Source organism: Physella acuta, unplaced genomic scaffold (assembly GCF_028476545.2).
Source record: "Physella acuta isolate Inbredline_101_S28 unplaced genomic scaffold, ASM2847654v3 ptg000163l, whole genome shotgun sequence".
NCBI lineage: Eukaryota > Metazoa > Mollusca > Gastropoda > Physidae > Physella > Physella acuta.
The window spans coordinates 248,626-270,562 of NW_026731682.1; the positions used below are offsets into that span (position 1 = coordinate 248,626).

A 21,937-nucleotide genomic window follows, 5' to 3' on the forward strand; every position below is an offset into this window, starting at 1 on the left:
TGCATTATTCAAATGTAACATTTTAAAAATATAAACTCTTAGTTGTATATTGTGATAGGATATTAAGAAGATGTGTTAAATTTGGATGATGTATTTTAACTTCTGGTTGAATTTTTAAAGATAATGAGTATTATAATACACTATTTTCAATTCTAAACAGAAAAAGAAAATTTGCAATCATGAATTTGACAATATGACCTAGCCTTACCCTAAATGTATAACAAGCGCTGCATCATTTTATACTTAAAGAAAATCATTTCCTTTTAGTGCATTTATAAAACCATGTTACATAAACTACATTTTTCTTTTAAATCTATTTAAAATTTGACTAGAATGACATTAGACTTGTGTAGCAGGTGTGTTTCAAGACATGATAAAAAAAAGTACTTTAGAGAGCAATCTTTAAGCCATGATTGTAAACCATTTGTCACCTTGAGCTAGATTTGAAACAAATTGGTGCAATAGAAGTGGTCAGGATTGGACTTGACACAAGACAGCTTAAACATGAGGAATCATGGGAAATAAAAGCTTACAAAAAGCTATTGGTTTTCATTTATTTTGTTAATTAGCATTAACCTTTTTCTTCTTTAAACTAAACTTACAAGCTAACTCATGAAATAAAATGTATGTGTTGAAAAAAAATCAATACCTCTTACTATCCTTAGCAGAATTATTTCATACATGTCAAACTAAAGATTATTTTCAAATGATAGAAAGTAAAAAAAAAACTCAATTAAAATGAATCATTAGATTCACTCTTGATACATTATTAGCGCAATTTCCATACGGACAATTGCGATTATTAACTCGTCAAGGATGTGTGTCCGATGTGTGTCCGCAGCTTTAAGTCGTATCTCCTCCTCAACAAAGCAATATCGAGGACTAGTTCCAAAACCAAATATGTTAAGCAAGTTCCGAGGATGATTGTGGGCCAAAAAAATTCCCGGAATTCCTTCCTGGATTTCCCTGAAAAGCCAAAAAACCTCGAAAAAATGCAGTTTTTGGCCGATATCTCGGCAACCAGACCACTTAGCGACTTGAAACATTTACCAATCGATTCCTGCCATAATTTAGAACAATATTGCCGAAGAAAGTTTTCAAAAATATCCTTTCGTTCGGTCACAAAATTTTTTTAAAAATTACATAAACACCTACAAACTGATCGTTCTCCTAGCTTGAACGCACACCAGCATTATACGTCTATCTATTTTTAGATAACATAAGGAAATTGCGCTTAAATTGTCACTAGACTTTTTATTAACTTGTTTTCACTTTTATACACATTTTTTATATTTCATTATGTTTCTAATTTCTCTCTTGTAATAAGAAATTTTTAAAAATAAATTGTGCTTCTAAATTTTAAATTGCACTTTTTATGCAAACAATTTCTATTCATCAAGTGACTAACATTTGAGTAGGCCTACCTTCAATATTTAATACTTGTGTGAGATAAGAAATAAATGAGAAAATATTTTTTCAAGGTTCTGGCTTTAGTCACTTATTTCCAACAGATTATTTGAGTTGATTGAGACCAAATTTTCGCCCTACCCTGCTCATAAATATAGGCCCAACAATTTTGTTTCGCATTTTTTTCACAATGTTTTAAATATTAAAAACAGTTTTAATCAGTTAGTATATTGATATATAGATCTAGTGTATTTAGTTAAACGTCTACAGTAGTTCCTAGTTTGTTACTATGCTAAGGCCATAGGCACATTGATATTTTCAACAAGTTAGTTGAATTGATTGGAATGGTATTTTATTTCTTGCAGATTGGTCCTAATGGATATTCATTTGCTATAAACCCAAATGGCTATGTGGTATTCCACCCTAATTTACAAACTACAGTAAGCAACACATTGAAAAATCTCTTCTGGTTGTGCTTGTTGTGAAAAGAACAGCTTGTCAAAATACTTTGCAGCAATCTGTCTAAGGCTTCTAAAGACTTGGCAGCAGACTGTCTAAGACTTCTTAAGACTTGTCAGCAGACTGTCTAAGACTTCTTAAGACTTGTCAGCAGACTGTCTAAGACTTCTTAAGACTTGTCAGCAGACTGTCTAAGGCGTCTAAAGGTTATAGAAATAGTCTTATGCTACTTAACTGGGAATCTCAGTTACATACATTTTATTAAAGAAAATTTTTAAATTGAGGAACAAATCTTTAGTTACCCATTTTTCTGGCTTGTGCATAGATTCTGTGTTTCTTTTACTTTTAACTTAATTATATAGGCAAATTATCATGAATTCTTATGTAAAAAATGCTGCCATTTTTATATATTCTATATTTTAGGGCAAATATACCAAAGAACCACCAAATATCGATATACTAGAGCTTGAAATTGATGAAGGAAACCAACAACTAGAACAGGTAAATATGGCCAGAGTTTTATTCATGACATAACCAGGTACATATGGCCGGAGTTTTATTCATGACATAACCAGGTACATATGGCTGGAGTTTTATTCATGACATAACCAGTTACATATGGCTGGAGTTTTATTCATGACAAAACCAGGTACATATGGCTGGAGTTTTATTCATGACATAACCAGGTACATATGGCTAGAGTTGAGACAGACTAGTGCAATATCTTTTATAGGGCCAACACAAAAATATCACCATCTTCCTTACTTCATCAGTATCATCTTTTTATACTACAAACATTTCCACTATATCTATATCATCTTTTTATACTACAAACATTTCCACTATATCTATATCATCTTTTTATACTACAAACATTTCCACTATATCTAAATGTTAACACAATGATTTAATTAATCAGAATTGTTTTAAATTTTTTTCTTTGTTTTTCAGTTGAGAGAAGATATGATAAATAATACAAGCAACTCTGCCAACATTTCCACGCTCTTCCTCTCAGAAGATCAGGTAAAGTGTCAGCCATTACATCAGGTAAAGTGTCAGCCATTACATCAGGTAACGTGTCAGCCATTACATCAGGTAACGTGTCAGCCATTACATCAGGTAAAGTGTCAGCCATTACATCAGGTAAAGTGTCAGCCATTACATCAGGTAAAGTGTCAGCCATTACATCAGGTAACGTGTCAGCCATTACATCAGGTAACGTGTCAGCCATTACATCAGGTAAAGTGTCAGCCATTACATCAGGTAACGTGTCAGCCATTACATCAGGTAACGTGTCAGCCATTACATCAGGTAAAGTGTCAGCCATTACATCAGGTAAAGTGTCAGCCATTACATCAGGTAACATGTCAGTCATTACATCAGGTAACGTGTCAGCCATTACATCAGGTAAAGTGTCAGCCATTACATCAGGTAAAGTGTCAGCCATTACATCAGGTAACGTGTCAGTCATTACATCAGGTAAAGTGTCAGACATTACATCACATAACTTGTTGACAAGTCCTGAGGACAGACATGGGTTTTCTTATAAATTAGCCATGGGTACCTGTTACACAGGCAATTCTGGTGACTGTTAGCTCTCTTCTCTTTACTTATAGGCTACCTGGTTTTTCTTTTAGGGGGGGGGGGAATTGGGGGTAGCGGATACTGGTTTTTCTGTTTTAGTGGTGTAGAATCCTCGTTAAAAACTTAAGGTAGGCGAATAGGTCCTATTATTTCAAATTAAATTTTATCCCAAATTAGCCAATTCCATAGCTAAGTTAAGGATTGTATACATTTCATAGCGTACATAGATCTAAATCAAATTTGATTGAAATAGTTCATTTCTTTATATTCTAAAATTGTAAGATGACGCCATTAGTTTTGTGTTCTTTTCTTAATGTAAACATATGACATGTGACATCATTGTTTAATGCATTCTTGTCACGACAATAAACGCTTTAGCTAGAAATCTGTTTCTACATTCGAATATGCTTTTATTTTCCTTTTTTAAAGAAAATTTAGTTTATACATTTATTAATTCCACCATGTTATTTTCAACAAAAGTCCATAACTTTAAGTTCTCCATATATTGCTGAACATGCTGACGATGTTGCCAAAATTATTGCGGACAGAGAAAAGTGCGCACATGGGCCTTTATATATTAGGATGTGTTTTTATCTTCAGACATTAGTTTTCTTATAAATGTGTTTTTTATCTTCAGACATTAGTTTTCTTATAAATGTGTTTTTTATCTTCAGACATTGGTTTTCTTATAAATGTGTTTTTTATCTTCAGACATTAGTTTTCTTATAAATGTGTTTTTTATCTTCAGACATTAGTTTTCTTATAAATGTGTTTTTTATCTTCAGACATTAGTTTTCTTATAAATGTGTTTTTTATCTTCAGACATTAGTTTTCTTATAAATGTGTTTTTATCTTCAGACATTAGTTTTCTTATAAATGTGTTTTTTATCTTCAGACATTAGTTTTCTTATAAATGTGTTTTTATCTTCAGACATTGGTTTTCTTATAAATGTGTTTTTATCTTCAGACATTAGTTTTCTTATAAATGTGTTTTTATCTTCAGACATTAGTTTTCTTATAAATGTGTTTTTTATCTTCAGACATTAGTTTTCTTATAAATGTGTTTTTATCTTCAGACATTGGTTTTCTTATAAATGTGTTTTTATCTTCAGACATTAGTTTTCTTATAAATGTGTTTTTATCTTCAGACATTAGTTTTCTTATAAATGTGTTTTTATCTTCAGACATTAGTTTTCTTATAAATGTGTTTTTTATCTTCAGCGCTATGTGACCCATGGAGAAGCAACCTATTCTTTTACTCCTATAGTCAACACAACATTTAGGTAAGTATTGTTTTCTGTGAACTATAGAGCCCATTTACTTGCAGATTTTAAACTGCTGACTTAATGCATTGAAAACAAAGCAAGACATGATGAATATATGAGTAATAAAATTAAAGGTACCCCTGGTGTATATAATATGATTATGAGCTTAATACACTACGGATGCCCGCAAAATTGATTAAAGTAAATATCTACATTATTACTTCGCAGATGCTTCTGTGGATGATTTTATATAACAATTTGTTCAAATTTTATACAACAATTTGGACGAATTTTATATAATTTGGGCGAATTTTATATAACAATTTGGCTAATTTTATATAACAATTTGGGTAAATTTTATATAACAATTTGGGCGAATTCTATATAACAATTTGGGTGAAATTTATATAACAATTTGTTCAAATTTTATTTGGGCAAATTTTATATATCAATTTGGGCAAATTTTATATAACAACTAGCTGTCCTGGCCAGGCCCTGCACTGGCCTCTGTGAAAAACCTATCTGTAAAGGACCATGATGTGTGTTTAGTAATCAGCATATACCCGGCATTGCCCACCCTAACCACAACCAACCAAAACTATAGCAAAACAAAAGACAAAAAACGCAAACAACACAAATGCAAACACAACTACAAACACAAACCCAACCACAAACACAAAGAAAACACAAACACAAACAAAAAAGCAAATAAAAACAAACCAAATCCAAACACAAACCCAACCACAAACGCAAACCCAACCCCAACCTTAACCCAAACACAAAGAAAACACAAACGCAAACATAAACGCAAAGTGATCACAGTCTAGTACGTGGCGCCAAATCGCACCATGCTGAGGCACCGGCGGAACAGCCTGTTTCAGCTTAGTGCTATTGCACTCACTTAAATGAATGTAGGCGACTCAGCAAACACGGGAAGGCCCGGGGCGCAAAATAGCACCCTGTCGGGGTGCCGGAGGACGCCTGGATTTGATTCACTTAAACACTATAGTAACCTTTCTTATCCATAGTCTATAGCAATGTTTAAAAGCGAAATATGCACCATAGCACTCACAGGATATGGGACATTTAGGAGCTGGCTTATTAATTGTCATTGATTTAAAAAAAAACAGTACGTTCAGTGTATAGAATAAATAAAAGGCAGTATTGAAAAATACCTTCAACATTTCTCTTGATCAATCCCCGCTGATTATGTCTAATATATAAAAAGTAAAGTCTTTTCCAATTGATGTAATGTTTTTTTTAAAGGGAAGTAATTGTGTTTTCCTAATTTATCAAGGGATGTAATAAGTGCTAAAGGACTAAATATAAATAATTTTCAGACATAATTAGAATTTTTGTAAAAGATGATATTTTTAAATATTTTGTTTAATGAACATGCCCACAATTATTAATATCAGTTTGAAAAATAAAAATTGTTTTACAACACTTTCAGTATTAATTTTTTAAAACCATAAATTTAGATGATGAGCACTTTAGACACAGCTCTTTTGATGTCAAGATGCGGCTCTTCAGCTCCATGCACAAATGTTAATAAATATTATTTTTTTTAATTTTTAAAACTCATAAAAATATTAGTCTGCAACACTCAGTAATGAACGATATAGTAATAAATATAACCAATAAACACTCGCTATTCTATTTAAAAACATTTAGTTACTCCCTATTTCAATATAGGAGTCATCCATAAAAGCTTTTTTTGAAGATTTTTTACCTCCCCCCCTCCCCTCCTTCACATGTTGTCACAAAAAACCAGACCCCCTTGAGTGTACATTAATCACTCACAGTAATATCACCGTTAATCACTCTCTGTGTCGGGGACGGAAAGTGGCGCATTCGTCAACCAGATGACACTACTGCAGGGGTGCAGCCCCTAGCATGGTTTAATCCTCCAATATCGTGTGCCGCATTTTCATTATTGTAGGGTGCTCTTTAAAACTTACGTAGGCGTGTAGTGCTTGCGGGATAGCCCTTGGCGCCAAATCACACCCTGCAGAGATGCCAGTATGACGCTCCTGATTGGATTAAATGAGCGACCATAGCAACCATGGTACCCATAGCCTATCACACTGTTTAAAATGAACTTAAGCACCATGGTGCTCATGGGTGTGCCCGGTGTCAATCCCCAATTGACTTATATTTTTATATACTGTATATAGAGACTTATATTTTTATATACTGTATATAGAGACTTACATTTTTATATACTGTATATAGAGAATAATCAAATCGCGCCTTGCCAGGGAGCCATCCTGCAAATTAGCCTTTTTTTTCGCAGATACCTCTCAACAACTTCCTAAGACACACACACATACATTGCTTTATATATATAAATATATATATATATATATATATATATATATATATATATATATATATATATATATATATATATATATATATATATATATATATATATATATATATATATATATATATATATATACCTAATCCCAATCAAAGATCATAATATTGAAATAAAAATGTTAGTGGCTCTTTGAAAACTGGGAAATTTTGTAAATTGCAAATTTTGGCTCTTCCCTCTCAATTGGTTGCTGACTCCTGTTATATGCCATTGTAATCCTTGGTTACATACATACAGAATTGAACTATATATATTAGATTTGGGCAAAATTTAGATAACAATTTGGGCGAATTTTATATAACAATTTGGAGAATATAGTCTGGTAAACAATGGATCATTAAAATGTCACAAAATAACAATACTTTTTACTCCCCCAAAAAATAATATCCCTGTTGGATGTCCCCTGATGTGGATGTCCCCGATGTGGATGTCCCCTGATGTGGATGTCCCCTGATGTGGATGTCCCCTGATGTGGATGTCCCCTGATGTGGATGTCCCCTGATGTGGATGTCCCCTGATGTGGATGTCCCCTGATGTGGATGTCCCCTGATGTGGATGTCCCCTGATGTGGATGTCCCCTGATGTGGATGTCCCCTGATGTGGATGTCCCCTGATGTGGATGTCCCCTGATGTGGATGCCTAGGGCCTGGGCCCCCTCCACCTGGCCCCCCTCCCTCTGCACACATTTAATATCCGTATTATTTCATACATATATTTTACTTTGTTAGAGATTCAGTTGTCTTGGTCAGTTTTTAAGGGTAAAATTTCATAGAAATAACAGGCATAAAAAAACAGGAATGTTTAAAAATGATTATACTGGCAACTATTTCCTCACGTCATCTTTTTCCTTTTCTGGCCATGGGTCTGCCATAGCAGCTCTCCCCAAGATGGTCCTGCTCTTTTCTTAGTCACCTGCCCCTGTCCAACTTTCTGAAATCTTTTTTTTTTATTTTGTTTTTAGTCTGTTAACCAAGTCCTCATTTTGTAATCAGATTTTCAATAGCATTATAAGATGGGTCTTGTTTTTACGTTTCAAGACTCAATTTTTCCCAGTTTTCATAAACTTTATGCTTGCTTTAACAGTTCTCCTTAAATGTCGCAGTTTTTATTTTATTTTTCATCAAATACGCATTGTTTAGGAATATCAGAGTCCTAAATCACTTGCTTTTTCATTTTCTGGATAAATCTTGATCCATGCAGTTCATTTTTTATTATTTTTCTGCAGCTTGTTGCTTCCTTTTTGGTCATAGTTTGACATACATAACATAGTCATAGTTTGACATACATAACATAGTCATAGTTTGACATACATAACATAGTCATAGTTTGACATGCATAACATAGTCATAGTTGGACATACATAACATAGTCATAGTTTGACATACATAACAAAGTCATAGTTTGACATAAATAACATAGTCATAGTTTGACATAAATAACATAATCATAGTTTGACATACATAACATAGTCATAGTTTGACATACATAACATAGTCATAGTTTGACATACATAACATAGTCATAGTTTGACATACATAACATAATCATAGTTTGACATACATAACATAGTCATAGTTTGACATACATAACATAGTCATAGTTTGACATACATAACATAATCATAGTTTGACATACATAACATAATCATAGTTTGACATACATAACATAGTCATAGTTTGACATACATAACATAGTCATAGTTTGACATACATAACATAATCATAGTTTGACATAGATAACATAGTCATAATTGAAGTAGTTCTAACTTGAGTAGAGGAATTTGTAAACCAAATATAAAAGAGAGAATGTGTTAAACCACTGTGTTAAACCAAAATATAAAAGAGAGAATGTGTTAAACCATTGTGTCAAACCACTGTGTTAAACCAAAATATAAAAGAGAGAATGTGTTAAACCACTGTGTTAAACCAAAATATAAAAGAGAGACTGTGTTAAACCAAAATATAAAAGAGAGAATGGGTTAAACCACTGTGTTAAACCAAAATATAAAAGAGAGACTGTGTTAAACCAAAATATAAAAGAGAGAATGTGTTAAACCACTGTGTTAAACCAAAATATAAAAGAGAGACTGTGTTAAACCAAAATATAAAAGAGAGACTGTGTTAAACCAAAATATAAAAGAGAGAATGTGTTAAACCACTGTGTTAAACCAAAATATAAAAGAGAGACTGTGTTAAACCAAAATATAAAAGAGAGAATGGGGTGTTAAACCACTGTGTTAAACCAAAATATAAAAGAGAGACTGTGTTAAACCAAAATATAAAAGAGAGACTGTTTAAAAACAAAATATAAAAGAGAGACTGTGTTAAACCAAATGAAATGTTAAAGCTATTATACCTTAGATTCTGTGGTTCTATTTTCAGTATTGCAATTGTGATCCCAACATATCAGAAAAAATATCCCTCTTTTACTACCACTTTCAAGATGATTGGTAGGTGTCATTTGAATAGCTTTTATTTTTCTCTGCCATGTCTGTCCTCACATCTGTCATCATGTCTGTCTGTCATCATGTCTGTCATCATGTCTGTCATCATGTCTGTCATCATGTTTGTCATGTCTGTCATCATGTCTGTCATCATGTCTGTCGTCATGTCTGTCATCATGTCTGTCTGTCATCATGTCTATCATCATGTCTGTCATCATGTTTGTCATCATGTCTGTCATCATGTCTGTCATGTCTGTCATCATGTCTGTCATCATGTCTGTCTGTCATCATGTCTGTCATCATGTCTGTCATCATGTTTGTCATGTCTGTCATCATGTCTGTCATCATGTCTGTCGTCATGTCTGTCATCATGTCTGTCTGTCATCATGTCTATCATCATGTCTGTCATCATGTTTGTCATCATGTCTGTCATCATGTCTGTCATCATGTCTGTCATCATGTCTGTCATCATGTTTGTCATGTCTGTCATGTGTGTCATCATGTCTGTCATCATGTCTGTCATCATGTCTGTCTGTCATCATGTCTGTCATCATGTCTGTCATCATGTCTGTCATCATGTCTGTCATCATATCTGTCATCATGTCTGTCATCATGTCTGTCATCATGTCTGTCATCATGTTTGTCATCATGTTTGTCATGTCTGTCATCATGTCTGTCTGTCATCATGTCTGTCATCATGTCTGTCATCATGTCTGTCATCATGTCTGTCATCATGTCTGTCATCATGTCTGTCATTATGTCTGTCATCATGTCTGTCATCATGTTTGTCATGTCTGTCATCATGTCTGTCATCATGTCTGTCGTCATGTCTGTCATCATGTCTGTCTGTCATCATGTCTATCATCATGTCTGTCATCATGTTTGTCATCATGTCTGTCATCATGTCTGTCATCATGTCTGTCATCATGTCTGTCATCATGTTTGTCATGTCTGTCATGTGTGTCATCATGTCTGTCATCATGTCTGTCATCATGTCTGTCTGTCATCATGTCTGTCATCATGTCTGTCATCATGTCTGTCATCATGTCTGTCATCATGTCTGTCATCATGTCTGTCATCATGTCTGTCATCATGTCTGTCATCATGTCTGTCATCATGTTTGTCATGTCTGTCATCATGTCTGTCTGTCATCATGTCTGTCATCATGTCTGTCATCATGTCTGTCATCATGTCTGTCATCATGTCTGTCATTATGTCTGTCATCATGTCTGTCATCATGTCTGTCATCATGTCTGTCATCATGTTTGTCATCATGTTTGTCATGTCTGTCATTATGTCTGTCTGTCATCATGTCTGTCATCATGTCTGTCATCATGTCTGTCATCATGTCTGTCATTATGTCTGTCATCATGTCTGTCATCATGTCTGTCATCATGTCTGTCATCATGTCTGTCATCATGTCTGTCATCATGTCTGTCATCATGTCTGTCATCATGTCTGTCATCATGTCTGTCATCATGTCTGTCATCATGTTTGTCATGTCTGTCATGTGTGTCATCATGTCTGTCATGTGTGTCATCATGTCTGTCATCATGTCTGTCATCATGTCTGTCTGTCATCATGTCTGTCATCATGTCTGTCATCATGTCTGTCCCCAATGTTTATTATTTAAGATTCTCTACATGAATTAAAGAAATGACCAGCAATGTTTAGCACTGATCATCAAATATATGTTTGTTTTCCCACTACCAGGCAACACGCTGACGAAATGGAATGATGCCTTGCCACCCGAGTCAAAGGTTTTTATTGCTCCTTGGTAAGTTAGAGCTTTAGGATGAAAAAGTTGACTTGGTAAGTTAGAGCTTTAGGATGAAAAAGTTGACTTGGTAAGTTAGAGCTTTAGGATGAAAAAGTTGACTTGGTAAGTTAGAGCTTTAGGATGAAAAAGTTGACTTGGTAAGTTAGAGCTTTAGGATGAAAAAGTTGACTTGATAAGTTAGACCTTTAGGTGTAAGTTAGATGTGCTGACTTGAAGTGGTTGTGTGCTAACTTGAAGTGGTTATGTGCTGACTTGAAGTGGTTATGTGCTGACTTGAAGTGGTTATGTGCTGACTTGAAGTGGTTGTGTGCTGACTTGAAGTGGTTATGTGCTGACTTGAAGTGGTTGTGTGCTGACTTGAAGTGGTTGTGTGCTGACTTGATGTGGTTGTGTGCTGACTTGAAGTGGTTATGTGCTGACTTGAAGTGGTTATGTGCTGACTTGAAGTGGTTGTGTGCTGACTTGAAGTGGTTGTGTGCTGACTTGAAGTGGTTGTGTGCTAACTTGAAGTGGTTGTGTGCTGACTTGAAGTGGTTGTGTGCTGACTTGAAGTGGTTGTGTGCTGACTTGAAGTGGTTGTGTGCTAACTTGAAGTGGTTGTGTGCTGACTTGAAGTGGTTGTGTGCTGACTTGAAGTGGTTGACTTGATGTGGTTGTGTGCTGACTTGAAGTGGTTGTGTGCTGACTTGAAGTGGTTGTGTGCTGACTTGAAGTGGTTGTGTGCTGACTTGAAGTGGTTGACTTGAAGTGGTTGTGTGCTGACTTGAAGTGGTTGTGTGCTGACTTGAAGTGGTTGTGTGCTGACTTGAAGTGGTTGTGTGCTGACTTGAAGTGGTTGACTTGAAGTGGTTGTGTGCTGACTTGAAGTGGTTGTGTGCTGACTTGAAGTGGTTGTGTGCTGACTTGAAGTGGTTGTGTGCTGACTTGAAGTGGTTGTGTGCTGACTTGAAGTGGTTGTGTGCTGACTTGAAGTGGTTGTGTGCTGACTTGAAGTGGTTGACTTGAAGTGGTTGTGTGCTGACTTGAAGTGGTTGTGTGCTGACTTGAAGTGGTTGACTTGAAGTGGTTGTGTGCTGACTTGAAGTGGTTGTGTGCTGACTTGAAGTGGTTGTGTGCTGACTTGAAGTGGTTATGTGCTGACTTGAAGTGGTTGACTTGAAGTGGTTGACTTGAAGTGGTTGACTTGAAGTGGTTGACTTGAAGTGGTTAACTTGAAGTGGTTGTGTGCTGACTTGAAGTGGTTGTGTGCTGACTTGAAGTGGTTGTGTGCTGACTTGAAGTGGTTGTGTGCTGACTTGAAGTGGTTGTGTGCTGACTTGAAGTGGTTGTGTGCTGACTTGAAGTGGTTGTGTGCTGACTTGAAGTGGTTGTGTGCTGACTTGAAGTGGTTGTGTGCTGACTTGATGTGGTTGTGTGCTGACTTGAAGTGGTTGTGTGCTGACTTGAAGTGGTTATGTGCTGACTTGAAGTGGTTGTGTGCTGACTTGAAGTGGTTGACTTGAAGTGGTTGTGTGCTGACTTGAAGTGGTTGTGTGCTGACTTGAAGTGGTTGACTTGAAGTGGTTGTGTGCTGACTTGAAGTGGTTGTGTGCTGACTTGAAGTGGTTGACTTGAAGTGGTTGTGTGCTGACTTGAAGTGGTTGACTTGAAGTGGTTGTGTGCTGACTTGAAGTGGTTGTGTGCTGACTTGAAGTGATTGTGTGCTAACTTGAAGTGGTTGTGTGCTGACTTGAAGTGGTTGTGTGCTGACTTGAAGTGGTTGTGTGCTGACTTGAAGTGGTTGTGTGCTGACTTGAAGTGGTTATGTGCTGACTTGAAGTGGTTGTGTGCTGACTTGAAGTGGTTGTGTGCTGACTTGAAGTGGTTATGTGCTGACTTGAAGTGGTTATGTGCTGACTTGAAGTGGTTGTGTGCTGACTTGAAGTGGTTGTGTGCTGACTTGAAGTGGTTGTGTGCTGACTTGAAGTGGTTGTGTGCTGACTTGAAGTGGTTGTGTGCTGACTTGAAGTGGTTGTGTGCTGACTTGAAGTGGTTGTGTGCTGACTTGAAGTGGTTGTGTGCTGACTTGAAGTGGTTGACTTGAAGTGGTTGTGTGCTGACTTGAAGTGGTTGTGTGCTGACTTGAAGTGGTTGACTTGAAGTGGTTGTGTGCTGACTTGAAGTGGTTGTGTGCTGACTTGAAGTGGTTGTGTGCTGACTTGAAGTGGTTATGTGCTGACTTGAAGTGGTTGACTTGAAGTGGTTGACTTGAAGTGGTTGACTTGAAGTGGTTAACTTGAAGTGGTTGTGTGCTGACTTGAAGTGGTTGTGTGCTGACTTGAAGTGGTTGTGTGCTGACTTGAAGTGGTTGTGTGCTGACTTGAAGTGGTTGTGTGCTGACTTGAAGTGGTTGTGTGCTGACTTGAAGTGGTTGTGTGCTGACTTGAAGTGGTTGTGTGCTGACTTGAAGTGGTTGTGTGCTGACTTGAAGTGGTTGACTTGAAGTGGTTGTGTGCTGACTTGAAGTGGTTGTGTGCTGACTTGAAGTGGTTGTGTGCTGACTTGAAGTGGTTGTGTGCTGACTTGATGTGGTTGTGTGCTGACTTGAAGTGGTTGTGTGCTGACTTGAAGTGGTTATGTGCTGACTTGAAGTGGTTGTGTGCTGACTTGAAGTGGTTGACTTGAAGTGGTTGTGTGCTGACTTGAAGTGGTTGTGTGCTGACTTGAAGTGGTTGACTTGAAGTGGTTGTGTGCTGACTTGAAGTGGTTGTGTGCTGACTTGAAGTGGTTGACTTGAAGTGGTTGTGTGCTGACTTGAAGTGGTTGACTTGAAGTGGTTGTGTGCTGACTTGAAGTGGTTGTGTGCTGACTTGAAGTGGTTGTGTGCTAACTTGAAGTGGTTGTGTGCTGACTTGAAGTGGTTGTGTGCTGACTTGAAGTGGTTGTGTGCTGACTTGAAGTGGTTGTGTGCTGACTTGAAGTGGTTATGTGCTGACTTGAAGTGGTTGTGTGCTGACTTGAAGTGGTTGTGTGCTGACTTGAAGTGGTTATGTGCTGACTTGAAGTGGTTATGTGCTGACTTGAAGTGGTTGTGTGCTGACTTGAAGTGGTTGTGTGCTGACTTGAAGTGGTTGTGTGCTGACTTGAAGTGGTTGTGTGCTGACTTGAAGTGGTTGTGTGCTGACTTGAAGTGGTTATGTGCTGACTTGATGTGGTTGTGTGCTGACTTGAAGTGGTTGTGTGCTGACTTGAAGTGGTTGTGTGCTGACTTGAAGTGGTTATGTGCTGACTTGAAGTGGTTGTGTGCTGACTTGAAGTGGTTGTGTGCTGACTTGAAGTGGTTGTGTGCTGACTTGAAGTGGTTGTGTGCTGACTTGAAGTGGTTGTGTGCTGACTTGAAGTGGTTGTGTGCTGACTTGAAGTGGTTGTGTGCTGACTTGAAGTGGTTGTGTGCTGACTTGAAGTGGTTGACTTGAAGTGGTTGTGTGCTGACTTGAAGTGGTTGACTTGAAGTGGTTGTGTGCTGACTTGAAGTGGTTGTGTGCTGACTTGAAGTGATCATAAAATTGGATGCTAGTGTGTGTCTTGATCATTTACTGATCATTTAAATCCATCACACACGTTCTAAAGAGTTTGGTTTGTGCTCAACCTTATCATATATATATGTGTATGTATTTATATCATTTCTGATGTTCTATAGTTTTATGGTTATACTTGTGCAAGCTTTAGTTTCTCTTCCCTACAATATTGGATATAGATTAGTTAGTTACATAACATTAAGATTTCTTTCTTTAGGGATTACATGCGAAACAAGACCAAACCACAAACAATCAATTTGACTGGAACTATTGATGACATCATCAAGTTACTGGAAACATATCCTAATGAAAGTGATTGTGAGTTGAACAATTAAGTGTTTTAATGTTGCCAGTAAATTTTTATAAATATCCTAAAGTAAATGCTGGTTCAATGTCTCAAGCTTAATTTGTGCCACTAGCTAGCTTTAGTTGTGCCACTAACTAGCTTTAGTTGTGCCACTAACTAGCTTTAGTTGTGCCACTAACTAGCTTTAGTTGTGCCACTAACTAGCTTTAGTTGTGCCACTAACTAGCTTTAGTTGTGCCACTAACTAGCTTTAGTTGTGCCACTAACTAGCTTAATTTGTGCCACTAACTAGCTTTAGTTGTGCCACTAACTAGCTTTAGTTGTGCCACTAACTAGCTTTAGTGCCACTAACTAGCTTTAGTTGTGCCACTAACTAGCTTTAGTTGTGCCACTAACTAGCTTTAGTGCCACTAACTAGCTTTAGTTGTGCCACTAACTAGCTTTAGTGCCACTAACTAGCTTTAGTTGTGCCACTAACTAGCTTTAGTTGTGCCACTAACTAGCTTTAGTGCCACTAACTAGCTTTAGTTGTGCCACTAACTAGCTTTAGTGCCACTAACTAGCTTTAATTGTGCCACTAACTAGCTTTAGCTGTGCCACTAACTAGCTTTAGTTGTGCCACTAACTAGCTTTAGCTGTGCCACAAACTAGCTTTAGTGCCACTAACCAGCTTTAGTTGTGCCACTAACTAGCTTTAGTTGTGCCACTAACTAGCTTTAGTTGTGCCACCAACTAGCTTTAGTTGTGCCATTAACTAGCTTTAGTGCCACTAACTAGCTTTAGTTGTGCCACTAACTAGCTTTAGTTGTGCCACTAACTAGCTTTAGTTGTGCCACTAACTAACTTTAGTTGTTTCACTAACTAGCTTTAGTTGTGCCACTAACTAGCTTTAGTTGTGCCACTAACTAGCTTTAGTGCCACCAACTAGCTTTAGTGCCACCAACTAGCTTTAGTTGTGCCACTAACTAACTTTAGTTGTGCCATTAACTAGCTTTAGTTGTGCCACTAACTAACTTTAGTTGTGCCATTAACTAGCTTTAGTTGTGCCACTAACTAGCTTTAGTGCCACTAACTAGTTTTAGTTGTGCCACTAACTAGCTTTAGTGCCACCAACTAGCTTTAGTGCCACCAACTAGCTTTAGTTGTGCCACTAACTAACTTTAGTTGTGCCATTAACTAGCTTTAGTTGTGCCACCAACTAGCTTAAGTTGTGCCACTAACTAGCTTACGTTGTGCCACTAACTAGCTTTAGTGCCATTAACTAGCTTTAGTTGTACCACCAACTAGCTTTAGTGCCACCAACTAGCTTTAGTTGTGCCACTAACTAGCTTTAGTTGTGCCACTAACTAGCTTTAGTTGTGCCACTAACTAGCTTTAGTGCCACTAACTAGCTTTAGTTGTGCCACTAACTAACTTTAGTTGTGCCACTAACTAGCTTTATTTGTGCCACTAACTAGCTTTAGTGCCACTAACTAGCTTTAGTTGTGCCACTAACTAGCTTTAGTGCCACCAACTAGCTTTAGTGCCACCAACTAGCTTTAGTTGTGCCACTAACTAACTTTAGTTGTGCCATTAACTAGCTTTAGTTGTGCCACTAACTAGCTTTAGTTGTGCCACTAACTAGCTTTAGTGCCACCAACTAGCTTTAGTTGTGCCACTAACTAACTTTAGTTGTGCCATTAACTAGCTTTAGTTGTGCCACCAACTAGCTTAAGTTGTGCCACTAACTAGCTTTAGTGCCATTAACTAGCTTTAGTTGTACCACCAACTAGCTTTAGTGCCACCAACTAGCTTTAGTTGTGCCACTAACTAACTTTAGTTGTGCCACTAACTAGCTTTAGTTGTGCCACTAACTAGCTTTAGTGCCACTAACTAGCTTTAGTTGTGCCACCAACTAGCTTTAGTTGTGCCACCAACTAGCTTTAGTTGTGCCACTAACTAGCTTTAGTTGTGCCACTAATTCATGATGAAAGAAAAAAAGACCACTCTCTTTTCCCAGGGAACGTTGAAAAGCTCTATCATTTGTACTACGGCATCAAGTTCATTGACCCAAAATCTGTTCCTGATTTTAAAAAGTTAAATAAGTAAGTAACTTTTAATTTATTCAGAGAAATACACAGCTAGGGCAGTGGTTCTTAACCTTCACCATACGTTGTGATTTACAGGGTTTGGGGTACATCGTGGGTGGATTCCATTCATATATATTTATTTCGTTATATAGTAAACCAATTTAAATTGTAGATATGCATTTCTTCATGTGCCTATTGCAAAAGTATCACATCAAGATCCCTTATACGTCATACGAGCTGACCCGCGACGTATCATACGCCACTATTCAGTTGTTTTACTTTCTATTTTTCAGTAATTCATAATTTATGAATTCGACACTACCAATGCTGCTACTGAAAATATTTACCTTTAAAACACTCACTTTCTACTCCCCCCCCCCTTGAAAGCAGCCGTCTGTGACAGCAGTTTACAGACGACAATAAAAAGATCAAGCAGAACTTGTTATTACCTCCCCTTAGTTTCATATAGTTAAAAAAACTAAATTATCTGCCCCTAATAGTCATCACTAATTCGTCCCAGGTCTACAATTGTAAACATTTAGTGTTATCCACAGCTCACCAGACTGGTGGGGGTGGTAGCTATATGCCTAGACAGCAGGGGGAGTAACGGCGTGCGCTGACGTGGTGTCTCGCATGGTCCCCATGAATCTGTTGTGATAGTATTACAATACCACTGATATATTATGCTATGAGTGTCCTGGTTGTGATAGTATTACAATACCACTGATATATTATGCTGTCCTGGTTGTGATAGTATTACAATACCACTGATATATTATGCTATGAGTGTCCTGGTTGTGATAGTATTACAATACCACTGATATATTATGCTATGAGTGTCCTGGTTGTGATGTGTGATGAGTTTAGAGTTTGTTTTGTTGGCACTGTCCAGCTATGAGTTTAGAGTTTGTTTTGTTGGCACTGTCCAGCTATGAGTTTAGAGTTTGTTTTGTTGGCACTGTCCAGCTATGAGTTTAGAGTTTGTTTTGTTGGCACTGTCCAGCTATGAGTTTAGAGTTTTGTTGGCACTGTCCAGCTATGAGTTTAGGGTTTTGTTGGCACTGTCCAGCTATGAGTTTAGGGTTTTGTTGGCACTGTCCAGCTATGAGTTTAGAGTTTGTTTTGTTGGCACTGTCCAGCTATGAGTTTAGAGTTTGTTTTGTTGGCACTGTCCAGCTATGAGTTTAGAGTTTGTTTTGTTGGCACTGTCCAGCTATGAGTTTAGAGTTTGTTTTGTTGGCACTGTCCAGCTATGAGTTTAGAGTTTGTTTTGTTGGCACTGTCCAGCTATGAGTTTAGAGTTTTGTTGGCACTGTCCAGCTATGAGTTTAGAGTTTTGTTGGCACTGTCCAGCTATGAGTTTAGAGTTTGTTTTGTTGGCACTGTCCAGCTATGAGTTTAGAGTTTTGTTGGCACTGTCCAGCTATGAGTTTAGAGTTTTGTTGGCACTGTCCAGCTATGAGTTTAGAGTTTTGTTGGCACTGTCCAGCTATGAGTTTAGAGTTTTGTTGGCACTGTCCAGCTATGAGTTTAGAGTTTTGTTGGCACTGTCCAGCTATGAGTTTAGAGTTTTGTTGGCACTGTCCAGCTATGAGTTTAGAGTTTTGTTGGCACTGTCCAGCTATGAGTTTAGAGTTTTGTTGCCACTGTCCAGCTATGAGTTTAGAGTTTTGTTGGCACTGTCCAGCTATGAGTTTAGAGTTTGTTTTGTTGGCACTGTCCAGCTATGAGTTTAGAGTTTGTTTTGTTGGCACTGTCCAGCTATGAGTTTAGAGTTTGTTTTATTGGCACTGTCCAGCTATGAGTTTAGAGTTTGTTTTGTTGGCACTGTCCAGCTATGAGTTTAGAGTTTGTTTTGTTGGCACTGTCCAGCTATGAGTTTAGAGTTTGTTTTGTTGGCACTGTCCAGCTATGAGTTTAGAGTTTTGTTGGCACTGTCCAGCTATGAGTTTAGAGTTTTGTTGGCACTGTCCAGCTATGAGTTTAGAGTTTTGTTGGCACTGTCCAGCTATGAGTTTAGAGTTTTGTTGGCACTGTCCAGCTATGAGTTTAGAGTTTTGTTGGCACTGTCCAGCTATGAGTTTAGAGTTTTGTTGGCACTGTCCAGCTATGAGTTTAGAGTTTTGTTGGCACTGTCCAGCTATGAGTTTAGAGTTTTGTTGGCACTGTCCAGCTATGAGTTTAGAGTTTTGTTGGCACTGTCCAGCTATGAGTTTAGAGTTTTGTTGGCACTGTCCAGCTATGAGTTTAGAGTTTTGTTGGCACTGTCCAGCTATGAGTTTAGAGTTTTGTTGGCACTGTCCAGCTATGAGTTTAGAGTTTTGTTGGCACTGTCCAGCTATGAGTTTAGGGTTTTGTTGGCACTGTCCAGCTATGAGTTTAGGTTTTTGTTGGCACTGTCCAGCTATGAGTTTAGAGTTTTGTTGCCACTGTCCAGCTATGAGTTTAGAGTTTTGTTGCCACTGTCCAGCTATGAGTTTAGAGTTTTGTTGCCACTGTCCAGCTATGAGTTTAGAGTTTTGTTGGCACTGCAGTGCATTCTTCAATTACACACATAAATGATTGCTTGGACAATTTTCTCCCATTTTTCAGAGAATGACTTGTGTTTGACAGTTGTATCAGTTTTCTTTATGTTTGATGTGAAAATCTTCTTTGTAATCTTTAAAATAAAATGAATGGGCCATAACATGCACGGCAGCATGGTTTAGGCTGCTACTCTGTGCATTGGCCATAAAACAATATTGTCAATGCCATATAACTGGTTTTAAATAGGCTCTTTTGTCAAAGTACAAATGTTTCACATGCTCATATGATCTCAAACTTATGTTGTTTGTTTACTCACTCGCAAATTGTGTTGCTGCTTGTGATAAAATGTTCCATTTCTCCAATGGCCCCAACTAAATTAGAAGTGTCTCTGTCTCCTGCCCATCAAGTGTTAATGACGTAAATGTATCAGTGAACAGCAAGCAAGTAGAATTTGTTAGGATTCTCATGTTACAGTCAATGTTCTTGAGTGATCCCCAATAGTTCTACTTGAGTGATCTCCAATAGTTCTACTTGAGTGATCCCCAATAGTTCTACTTGAGTGATCCCCAGTAGTTCTACTTGAGTGATCCCCAATAGTTCTACTTGAGTGATCCCCAATAGTTCTACTTGAGTGATCTCCAGTAGTTCTACTTGAGTGATCCCCAGTAGTTCTACTTGAGTGATCCCCAATAGTTCTACTTGAGTGATCCCCAATAGTTATACTTGAGTGATCCCCAATAGTTCTACTTGAGTGAGCCCCAGTAGTTCTTCTTCTCCGAGGCCAAAACCATGAAAATAGTTTCCCTTAATGTCCTGTTTAATTTAGCAGACATATGCAGAAGTTTAAAAATGTATATACTTAAAGTTTTATTTTTACTTCCTTATTTTGTAGTAATTCGATTAACTAGAAGAGGAACTTATTCTACTTTTGGTTTTTAAAAAGCTTATAACTTGAGTACTGTTTAGACAGATAGACGAAATTTCACATGTAAGTAAAAGATCTAATTTTCTGCCTTGTCTCCAACTTTAAGTAATTTCCGTTTACTGAAAGTAGTACTTTACGCTATTTCTGATTTCTCAAAAAATGCATATGAATTTATGAACTACTAGTATTCCGCACTATTGTGCACACATTGTTTGCTGTTCACTTGGTGTGCAATGTTGTTTTCCTCAGAGATTCTATTCTATTTTTTTAAATATTGAAAAATTGAATAAAAATCATGTCTATATCCCGACTTGCCATCCCTGTAGTATTATATAAAAATATTCAAGAAAGTTTAAGGGAGATCACTACTGCTTTATGACTATGGTGATGATACGTCGTGTGATTTCTTTCTTAATATTTGAATACCTTATACTAACTATGTTAAGTAAAAAGAAAGTGGTTGGACAAATAAGTACAATATGGATTCACAGAAGTGACAGAACTTGATAGGATTCAAGGTGAACTTTCTGAAGAAGTCACGCTTATTTGTAGTAGCCTAAATATTATGATTTTAATTTTGTATAAAAATTATATTTGAATGGTTTTGTTTTTTGAATACAGTGATGTTGATGCACGGTCAGTATGTTCACCAGTAAAATATTTACCTATCTTTTGAAATAAAAAAAATCATATTTGGTTTTCCAATTAAAAATAGTTCAGTAAATGCACATAGGAAGCTGGTATATTTCAGTACCCCCAAAAAGGTTAAGAACCACTGAGCCAGGGTTTACCATAGGAGGTCATACACAGCTAGGGTTTACCATAGGAGGTCATAGCCAGGGTTTACCATAGGAGGTCATAGCCAGGGTTTACCATAGGAGGTCATACACAGCCAGGGTTTACCATAGGAGGTCATACACAGCCAGGGTTTACCATAGGAGGTCATACACAGCTAGGGTTTACCATAGGAGGTCATACACAGCCAGGGTTTACCATAGGAGGTCATACACAGCTAGGGTTTACCATAGGAGGTCATACACAGCTAGGGTTTACCATAGGAGGTCATACACAGCTAGGGTTTACCATAGGAGGTCATACACAGCCAGGGTTTACCATAGGAGGTCATAGCCAGGGTTTACCATAGGAGGTCATACACAGCCAGGGTTTACCATAGGAGGCCATACACAGCTAGGGTTTACCATAGGAGGTCATACACAGCTAGGGTTTACCAT

The 21,937-nt window shown here is 37.3% G+C and overlaps 1 protein-coding gene across 7 annotated transcripts in view; it reads left to right on the forward strand.

Annotated features, from left to right (window-relative positions):
- Positions 1–21,937, forward strand: part of LOC131935893 (voltage-dependent calcium channel subunit alpha-2/delta-2) — a 100,140-nt gene that overhangs the window by 47,563 nt on the left and 30,640 nt on the right. For all 7 annotated transcript variants that reach the window (XM_059292624.1, XM_059292623.1, XM_059292625.1 and 4 more), the window contains 8 exons: positions 1,773–1,847; positions 2,290–2,367; positions 2,818–2,889; positions 4,672–4,733; positions 9,480–9,547; positions 11,255–11,318; positions 15,096–15,196; positions 17,185–17,269. In XM_059292624.1, the coding sequence (XP_059148607.1) occupies positions 1,773–1,847; positions 2,290–2,367; positions 2,818–2,889; positions 4,672–4,733; positions 9,480–9,547; positions 11,255–11,318; positions 15,096–15,196; positions 17,185–17,269 (605 nt within the window). The remainder of the gene's footprint in view (positions 1–1,772; positions 1,848–2,289; positions 2,368–2,817; positions 2,890–4,671; positions 4,734–9,479; positions 9,548–11,254; positions 11,319–15,095; positions 15,197–17,184; positions 17,270–21,937) is intronic.